Source organism: Anopheles coustani, chromosome 2, assembly GCF_943734705.1.
Source record: "Anopheles coustani chromosome 2, idAnoCousDA_361_x.2, whole genome shotgun sequence".
Classification (NCBI taxonomy): Eukaryota; Metazoa; Arthropoda; class Insecta; order Diptera; family Culicidae; genus Anopheles; species Anopheles coustani.
Window position 1 is genome coordinate 83,187,207 of NC_071289.1, and position 20,135 is coordinate 83,207,341.

At 43.7% G+C, this 20,135-nt stretch overlaps 3 protein-coding genes across 3 annotated transcripts in view; 2 read left to right on the forward strand and 1 right to left on the reverse strand.

The window, feature by feature from the left end:
• LOC131263898 (uncharacterized) overlaps window positions 1-17,283 on the forward strand; it is a 34,746-nt gene extending 17,463 nt beyond the window's left edge. Inside the window, exon 2 of the mRNA XM_058266177.1 lies at window positions 15,946-17,283. Coding sequence (XP_058122160.1) covers window positions 15,946-16,150 — 205 coding nt within the window. The 3' untranslated portion in view covers window positions 16,151-17,283. The remainder of the gene's footprint in view (window positions 1-15,945) is intronic.
• Window positions 17,284-17,641: 358 nt separating this feature from the next.
• LOC131264633 (uncharacterized) lies at window positions 17,642-18,345 on the reverse strand. The gene is made up of 2 exons (XM_058266904.1): window positions 18,234-18,345; window positions 17,642-18,167 (listed from the first exon to the last, which is right to left on the reverse strand). Exons 1-2 carry the CDS (start codon window positions 18,278-18,280, stop codon window positions 17,750-17,752), a joined length of 465 nt encoding a protein of 154 aa, XP_058122887.1. The 5' UTR covers window positions 18,281-18,345; the 3' UTR covers window positions 17,642-17,749.
• A 206-nt stretch (window positions 18,346-18,551) lies between these two features.
• Window positions 18,552-19,768, forward strand: LOC131263618 (DNA polymerase epsilon subunit 4). Its single transcript, XM_058265847.1, has 3 exons — window positions 18,552-18,999; window positions 19,070-19,159; window positions 19,225-19,768. The coding sequence occupies exons 1-3, from the start codon at window positions 18,603-18,605 to the stop codon at window positions 19,488-19,490; spliced, it is 753 nt and encodes a 250-aa protein (XP_058121830.1). The 5' UTR covers window positions 18,552-18,602; the 3' UTR covers window positions 19,491-19,768.
• Window positions 19,769-20,135: the final 367 nt, after the last annotated feature.

A 20,135-nucleotide genomic window follows, 5' to 3' on the forward strand; every position in this document is an offset into this window, starting at 1 on the left:
AGTGAACTCTCTTCTGGTGATCTCCAAGTGTCCCACCCTTCCCGTGGTCCCCTCTTCATTGTCCACATTTCACCCACCCACACTCCCCCCCACCGACACAAGTGTGGGGTGAAATGAGGAGAATTTTTGTTCTCGCCTAGCCGGAGCTTATTTGCACGCCGGTATTCACGATCGTGCCCGCCAGGGTTCGATATCGTTTCTGTGTTTCTTTCTTTCTTTCTTCGCGGCCACGCCGACTTTCCCGGATCGCCGCGGATTTATCTTATACCGCGCAGCGCATCGCGAAACATTATGCTGCTATCAAAGTGTCTGTTATTATTACTGTCATTGTTGTGGTTGTGGTGTTCCCGGGGCGTTTGTTGCTGGCCGGCCGATGCAGAGAGCCGATGAGCGGGCCCGTGGATCATCGCTTGTTGCGACGGGCTGCTCGATCATCGCATCACGCTCGTGATCAAAGCCTGCTCCCCCCCCCCTCCCACTCGGCCCCCCACCCAATCGCCCACCGGCTCCAGGTGGCTGCGTTTACGTGCGAGTGTGGTGGTTGGGAAAGCTTTTATTAATTTACAAGTAAATGATGTCAGATAAAATTAAAAGTCATTCAATTAATCTTTCGCCGATGTCGAGTCAAGGAGGTTAATGACATACCCGCGCAACGGTCCCGCGGGCTCGCACAGCGCGCAAAGCTGTGATTTCAATAATAATTAATCAGCCGCGCATGCGCATATTCGAAACGAAATATTCCCGCACCCGCCTCCCACCCATTCAAGACTGTGCCCACCCTTCGGTCCATAATCCACCCTCTCACGGGAGGCAGTGTTCCTCACCGTCTTGGAGGGGTTTTGTTCCTCCTTCTCCCTTCTCGTCCGACCAGGCCGCAGTTCACGATGATGATGATGATGATGATGACGATGAAAACACCAACGACTCTTCGATTACGATTACGGTCGCCGATGAGGTAGAACCGACGATTTTTCGGTACGAACGATCCGCCTCGGCGTAATCATGCGAAGCGGTCAGCAAGGGTTGCGATGATGGAGGGCAGAAAAAAAGGTATCAGGCCCCCCTTGCGACCTCCGGAAAAGCTGCTTTGGCCGTCCGGGGGAAAACGGTTCATTCTTGTCCCCTTATCCCCCCTTGCTTCCTTTGGGCAGAGGGATTGGAAAGCGCGCGCGCGCGCGCACACACCCGCACCTAAACTTCTTCTCCCGAAGAAGGGCTCCGGGATAATGCGAACGAACACACCCCGATGCCGATGACGGCAGCGAACGGAGCCTCACGAGGGCTTGTTAGTAATGATTTGATATAGTTTTGTGACCCCGGCCGTGGCGCGGAGGAATGTTTTTGATTTTATGCCTCGCTCCGAGACCCCGGGATCTGATAGTTCCTCCCATGAAAGGGCGGATTAAAACTTCAAACGCGTTAATTCAATTAAAGGCAGAGATTTTTGCGCTCCTTTCACTCCACTCCATTCCGTAGTCGTCGTGCAGCACCGTGTAATCATACTTTCTCCGAAAGGAGTTTCGAGCCGAGCTAATGGGCCGGGCCCGTATTATTGTTTGTTTGGAAGCCCGAAACGATTTTTGGAGATCGAAAAATGGTGTTTGATTCGCGGGGATGTTAAAAAAAGATTTGCCTGGTCTTAAACAAGCAAGATGACCCAAATCATAGATAGAAAACAACAAATTCATTCTAAGCTTACGTTAGGAATGCTAAATCATATATAATTTACAATGACTATATTTCTTTTTTATTAGCGTCCGTTGTTGCATTCAAATTGCGATATTGATGGTCCAAAAACGTAGAGATGGTGTAATTTGTTTACAATATTCGTCTAGTAAACCGAACGCAAACAATTTTCTTCCACTGAAATTAATTACAGAATTCTTAATTTATCTACAGAAGTTATACTTAAATTTAAAAAAAATCAGTGAAACAGAAAATCGACAAGCAACAACTAAAACTAAAAATTAGTGACAATTCAAAAGAGTACGAAATAAATGGATAAACCGATTAGTTAGTAACGATGTCAAATTAAACATAACATCTATGGTACTAATATGAAAGGTGTGGACATGTTTAGTTTCATTGGTTCAGCCAAGTATCTGCCTTTAAAATCAAGCAAAATAATCAAATACTATTTGATATAATAATTGAATAATAAATCTGAATATTTAGAGGTTGGCTATATTTAATTAAAAGCAAGCTTTACGATTATCAATCCGTTGATTATGAAAAGCCATGTTTAATCTGAATTGAGTTGGTCTAACCATTGCCACTGCCCAGCCTTTTAAAAGGGATAAAGGGAACAGCTAGAACGAAACAGGAAGGGCACTTTTAAATGCAGCGCATTTGCTATATTTTGACTTTTGCTTTTCGGTTTTGGAAGCGTTGAACAGAATGTCAAACAACCCAGAAACAACAAGAAAAACGGTCTTTTGCTTGGCCGGAAAAAGGCAAATAAATACCCTACGGGCCCATTAAATCGTCTCTTCCCAGCGAGCGATGGAAAAGCCGTTGTGTCATTTACTTTGGCATAAAAGTTCATTCAATATTCGGAGATTTTTCCCTTGCAACGGTTTCCGTTTTTACACCCGCTGCTCCCCTCCTGCTAAAGCGATGAGAAAGGGATCAAACGGGGCGTTTGAGGCCAAATAAATTAAACTGGTTGATCTGGCGAACATCCTCACACGTCCACCGGGCTCCGGCAGGAAGAACTCGAACGACGAAATGAGCCTGTCACAGCCAGCGATCGAGCTGAACGGCTTTAAAGATGGGCGAAGGCTTAAACAGTGGCGCTCGACGTTTTTGGGGAAGGTAGGAGCAGTAAGGACCAAAGGGAATTATGGAGACCACAAAAAACTCAACCCGCTAAGAAGCAAGGACGGTCCATCCTTTGGGGGCAAGTAATATGGGGCATCTTCTCGTCTCCTTTTTACTTCCTTGTTGTTTTTGGCAAGAATTCTGGTTTGCTTTGTGATGTCGCCTTCGCCACAAGCTTTCCAAAACAAAGGGTGATTAAACAAGCGCACGTTGGATGTGTTCGCTGTTTCGTTGTTTTAGAATTTATGTATACGAGTATTACCCGATTCATTCGCATTCTTCGGCCAATGTGTTTCTCTTTGTGCATAATGTGTGTGTTCCTCTTTTTTATTATCTTCCTTCGTTCCGAATGCGCCTTCGGAGCTGATGATCCGTCCAGAAGGATCGATTAATTAGCGGTCCACTTTCAATGGACGGCTTCGCCTCGCTCGCCTGCATAAACCAACCAGCGTCAATCGCCTCGAACGCCCAAACGGTTCCATTCACACATTTTTCGGCTCCTGCCAGGATCATCCCGTGATGCCGCGAAAATGCAACCAAATGGTATGAAAGGGCAAGTTTTCTGTCTGTCGATAGGAAGTGATGCTCTGGTTTTGGAGCAACCATTGTGTACGTTTTCCTTTTTCGCGGTTCCTTTCGCGATTTGCGTGAGTCTCACTGCCCGTGTGTGTGTATGTGCATGCATTAAAAAAAGGAATAAATTAAATGAAACCCCTTCCACCGAAACGTGTTCCACGAAACTGCAAATGGATGATTAATTACAGAGAAACCGTTAGCCTGGCATCAAAGTATGCGCCTTCCGCGCGTTCGATGATCGTTTTAAATTTATGCAGCGTGCTTTTTTTCCTTCTTTGGTACGATGCTGCTGCCTTTTAATTGATGGTTCCTTTGTTTACGTTACTAAGGACCAGCCATTTTGTTGCCTTTCAGCGTAAGTTTTGAATTTCGTTTAAAGCACCAGATTTATGGGAATCGGTTGTAGTTTTTCAATTATGTTTTCTACACTTCGAAATGTACGTTAAGAAGTTATAAACTGTTGAGGTTTAAATTGTTAATTAGTTTAGTAAACTTCATATCACGGTATGATGAAAATCTATCCCAAAAAAAACCCCCTTTCTTCGGAGTCGCACAGTCGGTTTTCGGAAACCTGATAAATGAAAAAAAACGGGACACTCATCAGCTTTCTTTATTCAGCGCTGCCATTTTTGGTGCGCGGCTTAATATTATGCCATTATTCGCCATTTTGATGCCGTGAATAATGTGGCGAGTGAATTGTAAACCATCCACGATTCCATTCATCGATTCGTTGACATCCTTTTCGACCCGTTTTAATAATACCTCCCGTCTTCTGGCCCGATGAATGACCCTGTTGGACGAAAGGAGCGTTTGCTTCGGTTTTTGTTTTTCTTTCTTCACTTATCTTGTCCCGCTTCGCCTTTCCCGCGCGGTAGCCGAACGCGTTGTAGTTGCAGCGTGGGTCCCGAAATGCACCGCCCTTAAGATGCACCACGAGTATTTATTTATTGATAATTGATGGCTGACTGCCAAAAATCAAAGTCCGACAGACAGCCGCCCCGCGAGGTTCGGGAGCTAACGGGGGTTTTTTTTTATCGAGCGTCGGGGGATGCTTTTCTCATTCGTCCACTTTGCTTTTCGCCATGATCCTGTGCATCCGTCCGTGTGTGGTGATTAGCGGAATGGGAAAAATCAGGAGCGCGAAAACAAAGCATTTCCGCACGCCATCTCCTGCATTCCTCTGCAGGCCGTCCTCGAGGATCAAACTTACGCCGGGAAGGTGTGGAATGGCTTGAAACATCGGACGTTTCCGAGACGTTAAGCGACCAGGAGCCAGCTCCAGAGTGTGTGTCTGTACGTATGTGGTGTCGTTAGCTCTTTTCTGCCAACTCGAAGGACAATTCTTGTCGCGAATCGGATTTCTTACCACAGCTCGTAGCTACCTTGGCCGTAGATCTCCCCCGAGTAAGAGTGTTGACGGGGGAGGAAGAAATGAACGAAATTATAATTGGATTTCTTTTGTTGCAACTACCACACACACACACACATACCTCTCGACCTCCGGGCGAAGGAGGAGTGCTTGTGGAATTGTGTTTTCCGCGTCTGGGGATTTGTCTCTGTCGTCGCGGGGCTATTGGTGAATTTATTAATCTCAGCCCTTTTTGTAGCTCGCCTCGCAATGAACCCATTCGTTAGTGAAGGTGAATTTAAGAATTAATGCGGATCAACCCGGATTCGTTTAATTCATTCCATTCTGTCTGCATAACAACATCGATGTAAATCTTTGGCGTTGCGTTATTCATGTAATATTCACCGTCGTGGTGGGAGGTTTTGAAAGACGTATGCTTCGAACGAGTTCTTGAATTCATAGATTTAATAATGGTAGCCAACGGTGGCTTGCCTAAGAACCATTAACTGAACAGTTTAAATATTTTACAGAAAAGAGTTATTGATTGTTGGTTGCTGGAAATAATTTGTTAATTTTCGGTTGCATAATACAGTGGTGTCCGCAAAACTCCCCACAGTTGATCTTCCAGTCCAAATCTAGAATTTATCCGTCAGTGTCACCGCGACAAGGAACAGATCATGTCACTTTTTGACAGCAGCATCCGGACATTTTTTCCCCCCTTTCGTTCTTTTGTGTCATCACCACAACAGTCGCCCACCCCGTGCGCCGGCCTCAAGGCTACTACAGTGAAGCTCATCTCACAAGCATCCTTCTGTGTCAAAGGTGGTTCCGTCTGGTCTTGTTGATTCTTTCGGTTTGGTTTTGTTTTATCCCATCGTCCCATGCGCTCCGACCCCTTCCGGCCCACCGCCAACCGGCGCAATTAGCATAAATCCTAATATACGTTTTTGGGGAGGTTTCCTTCTTTACTCTCCCGAAGCTTATCGGATCTCGGATGCAACTTGCCGTGCGTGTGTGTCTCGTTGCTTTCACGTCGTTCCACAACACGGCAAACAAACGAGCAAACGAACGCACAAATAAGGTCTTATCGGTTGCGTCGGTTTGTTGCATTTGCGCTCGGACTCTCGCTTGTCCGACACCAGACCGCCGTCTGTTGGCGGTGTGGAAAAACTCGGTTGTGGCCACTCCCGCGACCGAAGGGACCCAACATCTCCGTTCTGATCTCCGACGGTCGTCGCGTTAGAGACAGATTCACTCGGGCATATTTACAATGTACAATTATCATACCGACCGGGATGGCCGGACGTTTTTTCCCCCTCTCTCTCTTTCTCTCTCTTTGAGTCGTCACCACCAAGCTCCTTTCCCTACCCCATTCCCAGCCAACGTGTCGGACGGCATATCACGTGGTTCATCAGTGGACCGAAATATCCGCATATCAATTAGCGTCGATAATCTGTAATGTAAATTAGCTTCCAACGGCTGGCTCGGCAAGAAGATTTCCGAACCCGATTAGAGTCCTCAACTGCCTCAACACCACACGTTCCGATCGCCATTGTGCGCTACTTGCCTCACTCCAGTGTAACGTACGTGACGTTACTTTATTTTTCAGCCGTTGTGTCAAATTAATAAGTTAAATCTGTCCCTGAGCTCGTCAAATCTGGAGCGCTTTCGGTTCTGGTGTTTGCGATTGCAATTAGCGTCCGAGCGGGCACCGAAATCCCGAGCATCCCCCTCGGATGCTCTCATTTTACGCTTGATTTGGTCATTTTTCGTTTTCCCATTTTTTGTTCCACTCCGCCCTTGGTTTCCAGCGCAGTTATTCTTCACGTACGATGTTAATTGAACAAATCTATGTGCCCGATACGTAACAGAACGGTAGAAAATAAATGGTAACGAGTGATACATTGGACGGAAATGACTTTTCAATTAGAGGCCCAATCTTCTTGTGGTACAGAGTACAGAGATCGCCGTAAGCTATTCTATTCCATTTGAAAATGTTCAAATAAACTTCTATTGGAAGGATTATTAAAGGACTAGACAAAACTTAAGTGAAGGAGAAGGAATGCAAACGAACAAGAAATTAGATTAATTTAATTCAATTGCTTACTTTTGTGACTTGTTTTTGTTCATATCATTACTTTTTCGTAAAACTTTCCTTATACTCTACCGCCTTTCATGCCGTGTTTTAATCGCCACACCGCTGGAGATCAACGATTTACTTTTCCAAAAGTGCCTTCTATCATATTATCATTTGGACAAATGTGTTTTCTCACATTCAAATAATTAAATTAAGGTAAACATTCTCCAACACCTCCCGATCAGTGGGGCTCGACAAGGCAAAACTAAAGCATCCGATCGCATCGCGACACATTCCTAATTTTATTCGCAATTAAGTTGGAACGTTAATTATTTAATCTGCGGTACTCTTATTTCCCATCATGCGGGTATGTTTCGGGCGGTTTTTTTTTCCTTTTCGGTACGAAAAAACTTGCTGATCGGTGGAAATAGTTGGGAAGAAGAAAACGGTGACGTGCCGCCGATCGGTGCGAGACATTTTTGCGCGAGAAATCATTGTCGGCAACGGGGCCCGCGCCACGGCAAAGGAAAGCAAACCCCCCCCGGTATGATCAGCCGGCGTATCTGCAATCTTTGCCTGCATATCCTTCCGCAAGCACTCGAGAACGCGCAAAGCTGATCACGGTTTATTCGCAGGGGATGTACACAGTAGATGTTGCTAAATCTGCGTATGGACAAAATTTGTAATATTTTTACATTGCCAACAAATGGTCTCGATCTATGCTTGACTGAAAAACATTCGGGTACATAGCTGCTGTTTGTGTTGTAAATCTTATCTATATTGCATGATAATATTGAAAGATGTAAATTGGATACATTTACTGTTTGGAATATGTCATGATTGATGTGCAAATTCGTTGTGAATTAAATTAACCGACTTCCTCGGGGCTTTCAACAGCATACAAATAGTTAGAGTACTAAAGCTCATTGTTATTGTATCAATGATAGTCTCATTTTGGACATGTCTTTCCTTCTGAAGCCTCCATAGTGCGGCTTGCGCAGAAAACAAGCTGCGCAGGTGAAAAACGGACCAAAAAAAAAACGGTGATGGCAAACTTGCTCCGGGGAGATGCAGCGATGCCCGTTCTACAACCAACACAGCCACCCGGCTCCAAACTGCAGGCCCCGAGGAGCAGCAGATTGTTGCCGTTGTGGCTCCGTTGTTCTTGTCCGTGGCCGGCGAGCATGGTGGCTTTTGCTGGCTTAATCCTGCCGGATCGATTCGCGTCCATAATACGACCCTGTAGGTGTAATTTATTATTCAATAATTATCGAAATAAGTTTACCATGTGTACTGGGGGCCCGCGCAGGGACGTTTTCGGTGTGTTTTGCGTTAAATTTCTTCTCGCCTGGCCGACCTCGAGGGCGAACGTGGCCTGCCGGTTTACTTTTTGTTTGGGATTCGTCGCCGCCAGACGGGCAGGCGTTGCGGTGTTCGGTCAATCGGGCCTAAGTACACCCACCACCATCATGTGGAAAGATTGCGATCGACGAGGACTAATATGCTTTGGTTGTGCCTTTTGCTGTCTGCACTCCCTTCATTACTTTAAAATATCGCATTGTAATATGCATTGAAAAGTATTTTGTGGGTCTTACAAATTTTTGCATTACAGGGCACTATTTCTTGTTTAAATGCGAAAACCTTATATTCGCGTGTCAGCATCATAACACATTATGGCTGTAACTATAATACTACTCCAGTATTTATGACTTAGTTCATTTCAAACATCAGTTTTTGAATCAAATCTGTTTTTTAGCTAATCTTAAAAACAACATAGATGTCGTATCCCGTTCAATAAGAATTTACTAAATCTTTGTATGTGCTTTCGATTTCATATTTTTGTCGACAAATATTCGAAAAAAATTGTTTTCCTTTTTCATACTACGTCAGTGCCGAAAAAAGTAAAGTTTAAAACCCTTCTACTACCTGAATTCATTACAAAACAGTTTCAAACAAAAAGATCAATTGGTACAAAAAAACTCACAGTAAAATAGATTTCCCTAATTTTTGAAGCAATAATCACGGATGGAAAACGTAGAAAATATCGTACATAAGCAAAATAAACCCTACATAATCTTATGAGAACGTAGGTCTGGGATTATTTTTTCATCATCAATTAGTATTTTGTTTCCCATTTTCATTCCGAAATAGGACGAAATAAAATAAATTAAATGGGATCTTTGCATATGCCTGCCTTTTCTTCCTAAGATTGATCACTACTCATCTTTATCCACTTTACCAATCAGTTTCACGTACTTGAATATTCATGGTGCATTTGTTTCCCGGGAGTATGGTTTAATTTTTTCCCAAAATTATCCAACCATTTGCGTTCTTGCTTTTATCCGTTTTTGTTTAAATACAAAATTCATCACTCTAACAATTGTCAAACAAACTATCGCGCATAATGAGCGTAGAGCTAAAAGAGATTAGACCATCAATATTCATTAGATTTTCGTAAAAACCGAAAACCGCAGACCGGGGTTTGCATATGCTTGGCCGTTCTGTCATCTGCCGGCTAGCCCGTTCCCGCAATCATTGGATTTCGACTACCTTTTGGCGGAGGATTTGGGGAGAATGAAATGTGAAAATGGTGGAAATGATGAAGCAAAAGCGGTTCGGTTTTGTAATATGGGCTCGAAGGAAACTGTCCGGCGGGTCGAGCTTCGCCATTCGCGAGCATCGGAATACAATGGAAATAAAATAATTCAATAAAGAATATAGAAATAATGCGAGAAAAATATAAATAATCAAGGCTCCACGAGAAGGAGCGTCTGGCGAAAAGCGTCCGTAATGGAGGGGTGGGGGTGCAAGAACTTGGGGGCTGGTGAAAAACTATTTTACATATTGAGTTCGTGGCGAAGTGGGGCAGGGGAAATGGTATCGGAAAAAGGCGCATGTGGCCATCTGATGCGCCCGCCAAGGCTCATTGCAATGCAATCGCTGGCGATGAATTGTCAGAGCCAGGATCGATCGGTGCGATCCTCCCGGTCGGCATGAAACCACTGGCAAGATGGCCATTATTATGCCCTTACGGAGTACGGTCAGTTCTTGCCCGTGCTTGATTTGCGTCGTTTTCTTGCGCTTTACGCGGCGAAATCCCCCGCCTGTCTCCCCGCGCGACACACGTTGCGTCCCGTTGCGTCGCATTTATATTCGAATGCAAACGTGTATAAATACATACAGGCGCACCGGTGCGGGAGATGGGATGGGAAGGATCGAAGGCAAGATTTATGCTGCTTAACGCATCACGCATCGACGCTTGCCGACGAGGCGGCCGGTCTGGCGGGATGAGCGGGAGCTGGGAGGAGCTGTGAATTGTGCGAACGAACCTGTAAATCTTGTCCTAAACTATCGACGAATCGATGCTGAAACAGCGGACGCGGGACGCGGCCCCACGTCGTGTCGTACCGGCGGCTTTGTTTTGCGAGTAATACTGCGAGCAGCTACGATATCGGGCTAGGAGTTGTGGTGGGAAAACGGAACTAGGGTCGTGGAAATTCACGCTCGGTGAGAATTTAAATTGAATGGTGCGAGTGGTGGAGATTCAGTTTCGTTTATTTTCTAACGACGCTCATAATTAACATAATCTAATGATACAAGACTAACGTTTCGATGGTTAAAAAATAACTTATTCTTTGGTCGATTAAAATGAACTGGAATTTGTGGTGAACAAATGGACACGTTTGTGGAAAAAATAATGATGAGAAATGGTTCAATAAAATTCAAACAAAATGGAGTAATTCAATCATGAAATTTCCATCTCACAAAAATGCAGTGTGGCTATCCCTCAATCTGGTGTCGATATTCGGTGAAGGACTTCCAGTAGCCGATCGGGGTTACGCACACGATCGATGGGAAGTGGAAGCGATTGATCGACCCACCGAAGAACGCTGATCAACTATTGGTGGAGTGATCGCCTCCCGTTGAACGCCCACTGGGAAATGCCGTGTAAGAACGGTTCGAAGGAGGGCACGAAATCTGAAGCATAAAACAATAATGACTCGTACGACCCCGGCCACGATTCGGTGCCATGTTGGTGTGTACGTCGTTATGTACCTTAACCCTTGGCTGCGTGTTTGTGAAACGGACAGCCTATGGTTCATTTTACTAAGCGTTTTTTATAGACAACAGCGTATAAGCTATTTTATTTTCATATTTGGTTACACTATGCACCAGTTTGCGTTACTTTTAATAATTTATTTTCCGAATCAGATGATAAATTATTAAAGTTTTCGTTAGAGGGTTTAGCGTACCTTCACCTCCTACATGAAATAGGTCTGATCGTGAAAAGCTCGACAAACCCAGGACCCAGGCCGTGTGTTTATCTCCTCCTGGTGACACTGTGTGCTCGCTGCGGCCTCAAATCCTTCCATGCGACTCGCGGGAAGTTCACCACTAACCCCGGTCGGGCACAAGAGCGAACGTTGGGCCGGGAAAATCGGGAAACACAAAACAGGACCGATGAGTGGCAGCGGTTTACAATAATTTTGAAATAAGTAAGAAGTTGATGGATTCCACCCGGGCACCAGCCGACCTCACCGCACCGGGACCTACGTGTAGCACACGTAAAACCAGATTTATCCAACATGGCAAAATAAGGAAATGCCCGATAATAAAGGTTTCTTATGGGCAGCTGAACCGAATACGTTTATGGTTTTGGAATAATTTATTCCACCGGCGAACGGACAGACGGATGGACCGGGACGGGCTTGTGCGAGTGAACCTCCGCTGTTGGACTGCACATGGTGGCCAGCATTATTCGACTGCCTCTGCGAATGCAACTGCGACTGGCCTCCATATAATGATGGTGGTGTTGTGCCGTTCGGTGGCGGTGGTGCTGGGGTCGGTCGCGGCGATGGTAAGATTAATGCAAAATTAAAGGATTAACTTCGTGTTTGGTTCTTCGAGCTTCGAAACCGGGTCCCGTGTGACAATGATACTGCACCGAGTGGCGTAGGGAAGCTTCTGTTCTCTCTCCGCCCGTCCGGTCGCATTGCGATCGTTGCTTTTCATTTGCACACACCCCATTACCGTGGTGACCAGGCGAGCAAGGGATGTGTTTGATCCGCAACGCCAGTACCAGATGAAGAAAATTCTCAATTTGGAAACGGGACGAAAGAAAAAAAGCAACGTTGGTCCAGCTAACTTATTTTGCCGTCTCTTTGTTTGGTAATCAACCTGGCAGGAATTATTCTTCGCATGTGTTTTTGTAGTCTTGAGTTTAAAGCTTTCAAGATATACGCTCAACTTCCTTTTCTTCTACTTTGGGTTTTGCTCAAAGCACGATTATTTACAGATTTCACTTAACCTGAATTTTATTTTCATTTGAACCATTTAAATATGGATGTTTTGCTGATAAAAGAACATAAAGTTCTGTCTTTTGTAAGGTTCCTTGCTGATCGAGAAGAAGGAAGTGCAGTTATTATCTAGTTTTATTTGAATTTTCTTTCAAATTCAGATTCAAGGCAGATTCTCTAGCCTGTTTGTTTGGATTGGTTAAAAATTACTTTACTATGTATTTACTTAAAATAATCAGTATATCTTAGACTTCATTTAATTTTGGTAATTTTACTATTTAATCTGATTTTCTTTTAGACGACTGATGGTGTTTTTTTATGGATCAAACAACGCTAATGATTGTTCATTTATCATAGTAAATAAGGTTTATGGAATGATTTTGATTCATATTTGTATGTTTAACAACTATTTTAAAGAAAAACTACAAATACATCCCCAGAGAAATAAATATATTGAAGAGTATAATATCATATACTCTATATACACTCTGAATAGCAAGAGTGTAAAAAACTATAGTATGTAATAAACTAATTTATTGGTGATATTTTTCTTTTTTGATTTTTTGAGATGGTGACTTAAAGCAAATCATGATCAGTGAAATCAAAATTGGAGTGAGAATCGACAAGGAATGAAACTACAATTTTGTTTGTTTATCAAATTAAACGGTAGCTCAGAAAAACTGCATGACGTTTCTTCAGTCTGTAAATGATTTTTAGAATCTAAATGATTTTCTAAAATCACGCAACAAAACATGTCTATCACATATTTTTCTACATTGTAACTAAGTATCACTTTGAAGTATCAAACACCAGGTCGGTTAAAGTACAAAGCAATGAAAGCAAAACTGCCTCTAAAAATCATTGCAAGCGAATTGAGTTATGGATCACGTTACCCCGTCATCCCGACATGCCTCCAAGGCCCCGAAGCACGGCACTTTCCCGCTTCAACGTCCCACCGGGTTCGTCGCTTGCCAATGGGCGCTGGCCGGAATAATTGTCCACCGGGGTAATTACGTTTATTTTCACCACAAACCAACCAATCATCCTAGTGCGGGGCTTGTGTTGCCCCCCGGACGCAACCGCGGACCGGCCGACCGTTCGGTCCCCTTTTCCAGGGGATTTTATTTTGTGAATTACCATCTCTTACCGTCCATCCCTCGCTCCCTACCTACCCGTGCAGTTTTCCTTCGGATTTTCCTGTTTCTTTTTTTCTTTTGCATCACTCCGCTTTTGATTTTGTTACTTTTCTCACCCATGCCCGTCACTCGTAACTCTTTCGCTTTGGTGCGATTTTAATCCGCAACGTTGACGTGACCTTTGACGAGCGGGGAAAGATATACCAACGATCCAATATATGCCTGTGTGTGTTTGTGTGTGTACAGAAGGAAAGAAGGTTTTCTGTCCAGTTCCGTTGCATTTTTCCCTCCACCGTTTAGGGCTTTTCCCGCCCGCGTAAGTGCTTTGACTTTGATTTTTGCTTATTATTATTTATGCTTCATTTTGCCATCTCCCGCACACCATATCGGCTCGGTGCATATTATTACGAAGGGGTGAATTATGCACTTTTGCAGCCCGCGGGGCAATGCGAAACCCCATGGAAAGGGGAGCGCGAATGCCGGGCGTGACGTGCGGGGCAGGGCAGTAGGTCCATGTGGTTGACCGAGTGGCATTAAGGATCGGCTCATAATTTCTGCACGCTTCTTCGATCCCTCTGCCCCCCCGTCCGTCCGTCCATTTTCCCCGGCCTTGAAGGTCCTGGTTTCAGTTTTAGTTTCGTCGCTTGCAGCCCTTTGCCGGTTGCCCGGTTGCGATGAGATGTAAAACAACTTGGTGAGCTTCATCCGTCCGAATGGGTTGTACCTATCTTCGGTGCTGTTAGTTTTAGATTAAGATCTCGGAAACGAAAATTAGCCTGAAATAGACGAAGCACGGCTATCAACACTCCACCTCGACCCCGTTTGATCATCTCTGCTAACCATTTTCGCCGTGGTTAAACGTTTTCATTTGCACGCAAGCATACTATCAGCTTCCAGCGAGACGTGCATCGTGTTTGAATCGGAAGATAGCAATGGAAGTAATCAGATTAAATAAAACATTACAAACAAATAAAGAAAAACCCCGAGCATCATCGAGCTGGGAAATCAACAACTGGGAATGCTCCGGACTCGGGTGGAATTTGATCGATACCTCGGATCCCCGTACCCGCCACCAATTGACCACCCATTCGCGGTCGGTATTGTCCGATGGTTTGCCACCACCGCCACCCACCGGCTCCTCCGGCCGATCCAATAATGATCTGGTTCTGCGGGACCGGCAGCAGCTGATAGGAGATGTTGTTGGCCGTGTTTAAGCCACCACCACCACCACGAACGGAACACAGTTGGCTTTGGACACGATCGCGCTGGGCTCTGGAGAGTACCCGGGATGGGTGGGTGTGATGAGACAGCGGCTGCCCTTAAGCATAAATTAAAGAAGAATTTTACCACGGACGCGGTCGATCAGTGCCCCGGACCACGGATGGGATGCAACGGAACGGAGAATGATGAAGAGAAAGAGGGCGCGAGAGAGAAAGAGAGAGAAAGTGGGGGGGACAAGAGAAGGAGCGAGAACGAGGAAAAGACACCCATTAATAAAGGCACCCGCGCGCCCCGGTTCAATGGTCACACTTAATGGCGATGGGGTGCGGTGTCGGTGTGCGTTCGGGGAGAGGATGGGTGGTGAGGAGGTGGATTTGTGGTGCCCGTAGCCCATTCCGGGAATCGTGGGCCCTACGACGGTGGAACGGGGTGGTGGTGGAAAATGCCGCAACAATAATTCCGAGCTCGGTGGCCGCGGAGCGCGGGGGGATGAACCTGGCGGCGGTTCGGTTAAGATCGAATAAAGGAAAACTCATTAATTTTCTGCTGGAGCAAAATTATTTTTCAATTTAAACACTCGTGCGTGAATTTTGTAAATTTCCCTCCACTCCCTCACCGATCGTACCGACTTTTGTTCCCTCCTTCTCCTTCGAATGGAAACCCGTTGCGCCAATGTCGGTTTTAACCACTACCACCCACAAGCAACAATCTTTTCTTATTTTTTTATTAAATTAACTTATGATTATTTGTAAAAAATGGTCCCAATCGTATTTCAGTGATACTTTGCTTAAGCCAATTAATTTCATCGATTTTGTACCAATCGTGATTGGAATCATATACCTGCATTCGTTAATTTATGCTTTCATTTTCCATTCATTTTGAATTTCATAAATTCCTACAATTACATACACTAATGTAGTTGAAACCGTTATTCAAACGCAATCTTAAACTTTGCTACTACCAATCAGTGAAGCAGCTTGGATACCGATTCTGCCAGCTAACTCTATCTTTTACAATAACCAAATTAAAGTTCGTTTGAGATTTTCAAAGTTCTGCTGTTTATAAGAACCCTCTTTAAAGTCTAGTTAAACTTTTAACTCGAAGTACGACAGGAAATATTCCTCAATATTCTCAAAACCCCGTCACTGCTCGCGATCAACAAATTCGTACGATCGTTTGGCAACGGTTTGGCTGGCTCACCCTTTGGCCGTGGAAATGCGTCTCGAATTGCGCTCCCCTACCATGACCGTGAAGATATTGCTACCGGGCCGGGGGGATTAATTTCATTTCTGGCGTACGTCGCGCTCTCATTTAGCTTCAACGCTTTGGTGAGCCTCGGAATGGTTTCCCCAAGATGATGATTGTGAAGTGCGTGTGTGTAAGGAATTTTAACTAATTTGAAATCATTTCTTCTCTCATTTACTTTCATGCGGCCCCTCCGGTACATTCGGAACTCATCGGCGAAATCAGATCGACGGCAAACGAGCGGAATGTAATCGATTATCTGCGGAGCCACACTATCAGCCCCATCCCCCATTTCGGTAGTTTCGTGCTGGCCGCAAACAAACCCAAGCCGGGGCCCAACATAGGCAAAAAGGGGACCGTATTCCTGGATTGGATTGGTTTGCGGATGGCTCGAAATGGCCAACTGGAACGCAACGAGGCGCTACCGTAGCAGAACGTCGACTTTGCGACACCGGCATCGACATCGACAACTCCCTAAAACCGTTCCGTTATTGATCGAGGCTCATTAGCTTGAAGTTTCGACTAGGGACTCGTTTTTGCTATCACTTTGCCTATTTCTTCCACAGTACATTGAAAGCAATTACACGTATAGAGATCCTCTTCGGAGGAAACCCCCGTCCCGAACGAATCAAGCGTGACGACAGTACTGCGAGGATACTTTCGTCACGTTGCACTCGTTGGGAACGGTCCATAGGTTAAGGCAAGCAATCATCCAGAGCTAGGAACAGAGCACGAAGGAAGGTGAACGGTGGTCGCTTCTGATCGATCGGGTTGTGCCGTGGAAATATTGCAGCTTAGATTTTCCATTTTCATAAACATAAAACCCAGACACCGTATCCATTGCAAGTAACATCAACAAGATCAGATGGAAAAGGGAAGATGTAAGTTTTGTATTTCCCCGTTTTGACCCGCATGGATCACCGTAGCGGTAGCCAGTTTAACCTTCCGTCAGTTTAACACTTCTGCACATAATAAAATTCAATTCGTTTCTTTTGTCGTTCAAGTTTGATGGTTTATATGGCAAGTGTTGAAGATAGACATTAAGAATGTTTGCTTTTCGTTTCTGATGCCAACCGTGGGAACGAAATGGTAAAGGAACAAACACATTACATTTGATGCGAGGATATAAATTATATGAATAGTATAGACTACCTAGCCTGTTACGGTGCATGAACGAAGAAACTGTAACTTGGTCATTTGAGGTCAAACGAATCGCAACATCGGAGACAGTCGGCCGGATAGCAAACGTTTGCCGAAGCACATACACCAAAATGGTGACTAAACAATCGTTTTAATGTTTGCTAGCAGCAACTACAAATTAGTTTATAGGCATGATCAGTGGGCAGGGAAACAAGTGCTTCCCTACGGACGTGTATAGGCATGCAAATCAAATACTACTATTACTACGAAACGGCTACTTCCGCAGCCTTTCCTTCCTTTTTTTATAATTCAAACTATTGATACATGATGACTTTCATACCCCGCATTTAGTTCGTAAGTGTACAATACAGTAGACAATGATGTGAAGTATACACAAAGGCAAATAAAAATATAGTTTACAAAACCGCACCCAATCGATGATGTAGAAACAAACCGATTGATGTAGTTATTGTTGAAGAATCCCACGTAAGTATGCACAAATATGTTTGAAAGCGTTCGTCCACTTTGTACGATTATGATGTAATAAATATTTTTTTCTACTGATGAATTTTGTAAGTAATATATTTTTAACTTGGGGTAGTTTGTCAATTCCTTTTAGCACAATAAGAAAAGTTTTAGATTTTTTAAATGCTTTTCTTAGTTAAATTGTTTACTGTGCTTTTGTTGAAAATTAAATACAGTTAATTTAAATATCATATTTCGATCATAACTCGAGGAATTGACTTTTAAAAATAGCACCAATTGCAAATGAAGTGATGGTTAATTCTATCAACTGTGTTAGGTTCACTATTTTATTTTATCGCAGTTGATGTATCCATTTCATCATTATAGGATCTATGCATTTAATATACAATTTTAAATATTCTTTTCAATTGGCGGCTTCGAAATTCATTCCAAGCTCTTGCATTCGCCTTTCGATGTCCGCTGTCGATAGACCATTTTCTTTGTTGTAATGGTAGCTTATAATTAATTGCTGCTCTTCCAAACCCGGCACATGCTCGAAAAGAGATCGTCCCAATCCTTCGTCGATGTCGTTTTCCTCGCGTAAAATACAGAAGTAGATGAGGAAAATCGCAACACTGAAGTTTACCACGTACGGCTGGAACCACGGGACGTCCTGACCTTTGGGGCCACTGCGGCTTCGCTGTGCCGTCCATCGGGATGCCTGGCTGCCGAAGTATTTGATCGGTTCGTTGTTTACCTCTTCCTTCGGAACTTCCTGCCTTCGGAGGCTAGCGGTTTGTGAGAAATTAACCGATTGCCGCAGCAGGATGCTTAAATTAGTGCTGGAAAGAAAACGAATCAATGGATCATATGGAAAATAACTACCATGTGTCACAGGTTATACTCACTGCTTGAGGAACGGTAATAATCGACCACAGGCTGAAAGTTGTGCCATTTTTACTGTATATTCCAAGTTTTAATGAAGATCTTTGATGAAAAGACCTATGTTTTGCGGCTAAATTACACAATGTTATGACAGCACTTTGTTATGGGTTTTTATGCAAGGTTATTACAATATTACATACATTGGTTTTTTGTATTCACCTTAATTTTATGCCGAAGCGAACCAAAGAGTAAGAATTCAACCATTGCCTTATAAACATTTCTTTTTATTCTCCGTCACAGAGAGCGACACGAACAGAGCTCGTATTGTTGTTGTGTATTTTTATTGTCAGTTGTAAATTGGCGCCACGATTCGACACAATTTGTTTGGAAAAATGGAAACAGCTCACAACTCCGAAGATTTGTTTGCATCTCAAGACGACACAAGCTTGCGGGAAGCACAAATTGCTGCTGAACCTTCCCAGCTAAACACTATTGGGAACAACGAGCCAACAGGCCAACATAAAAGAGCCAACGGAGAAGAGTTCCATAACACGGTTGAAAATGAAACACCCGACCTTGTGTTTTCCGAGGATGTGGACTTTGGGGAGCACAGTGAAAAACAGCAGACTGCATCTGAGCCAGAAAGCGGTACCACGGATGCGGAGGTTCCGAATTTGGTCAAACAACCAGCTGAAAATGAAGTTGATTTCGAAGCTGACCTCGAGGCCGAACTCGAAACCGAACTTGTAGATTTAAGGATGGAGGCAGAGGAAGAACGCACCAACAAAGGTACATTCTACCAATGATTCTATTACTATTTAACTTCTTACAACATACTTTCTTTTGAAAACAACCGCAGAATCTGCTGATAATGACGATGAGCTTTTGAATGAATTGGGCGAACCCATCGACGTGGCGGATGGAGAAAGTGCTTCGAAAACCAACAAAGGTACGTATGATCGAGGGCTGATTTTTGTAGAATTTAGTTAATATACCTCTTCTAAACCATTTCAGAACTTTCAGAAGAACGACTGGCACAGTTTCCTTTGGCACGCGTGAAACAAATAATGAAATTGGATCCAGATGTAGGAATCGTATCTGCGGAAGCGATATTTTTGGTGACAAAGGCTGCGGAACTGTTTGTCCAAACACTGGCTAAAGATACCTACACCCATACGATAGCTTCTAAGAAAAAAACGATGGGACTTAAAGATGTGGAGTTAGCGATTGAAAGTATTGATTCGCTAATGTTTCTAGAAGGGATGATGAAAGATAACTGAATATAAACAGCACCCTCTTTCACCGATCTTGTTGAACATTCATAGGGCGACTATTTTCATATTTTTGCTCTGCATGATTTCCCTTCCGAACAGCAAGACGAAACACTTACACTCTTATCCTTATTTCGGGTTTTCTACAACTTTTCCTCAAGAGTAGTTGCAAAGCCAATTTAGTTTCCTCTGTAGCTCCAAACTCGATAGGCATTATTGTTCAGTGTTCCAGAGCACTTTCTATCGATAATTCACATAGATCTCATAAACATCATTAGTAAATTTTTCTTGTTGTTTCTTGCGGGAAGTAATGAAACGTGGAAGAGTGATTTAACTGGTTTCATTTTCCAATCAATACGTAGGCCAGTAATGGATACGATATATTTGTAATTTTAATTTAATGTAATGTGAAAGTTTAGCAACGTAAAGCTGTTATGGGTTTTTGTTTAATTAATTTATGTTCAAACTTGAACAACACGTTCAACATTTAAAAGAATGCACTTGCGAGAGCGAAACATTACATGAAAGTAAACCCAGTTTAGTGCAGAGTAGATCATTCAAAATAAGCTTATATTTATACTGATAATAATAGAAACAGGCAAGAAATTTAGAACAAGTAAATAATTTAACAAACATTATAGAATTCATTGTTTT

What these genes read in the sequence shown, in the direction of transcription:
- LOC131264633 (XM_058266904.1), bottom strand. Translation starts at nt 18,280, where the DNA reads ATGGCACAACTTTCAGCCTGTGGTCGATTATTACCGTTCCTCAAGCA. An exon ending in TTATTACCGTTCCTCAAGCA is followed by an intron (nt 18,168 to 18,233) that starts GTGAGTATAACC and finishes TTTTCTTTCCAG; the next exon opens with CACTAATTTAAGCATCCTGC.
- LOC131263618 (XM_058265847.1), top strand. Translation starts at nt 18,603, where the DNA reads ATGGAAACAGCTCACAACTCCGAAGATTTGTTTGCATCTCAAGACGAC. An exon ending in GGAAGAACGCACCAACAAAG is followed by an intron (nt 19,000 to 19,069) that starts GTACATTCTACC and finishes AAACAACCGCAG; the next exon opens with AATCTGCTGATAATGACGAT. An exon ending in TGCTTCGAAAACCAACAAAG is followed by an intron (nt 19,160 to 19,224) that starts GTACGTATGATC and finishes AAACCATTTCAG; the next exon opens with AACTTTCAGAAGAACGACTG.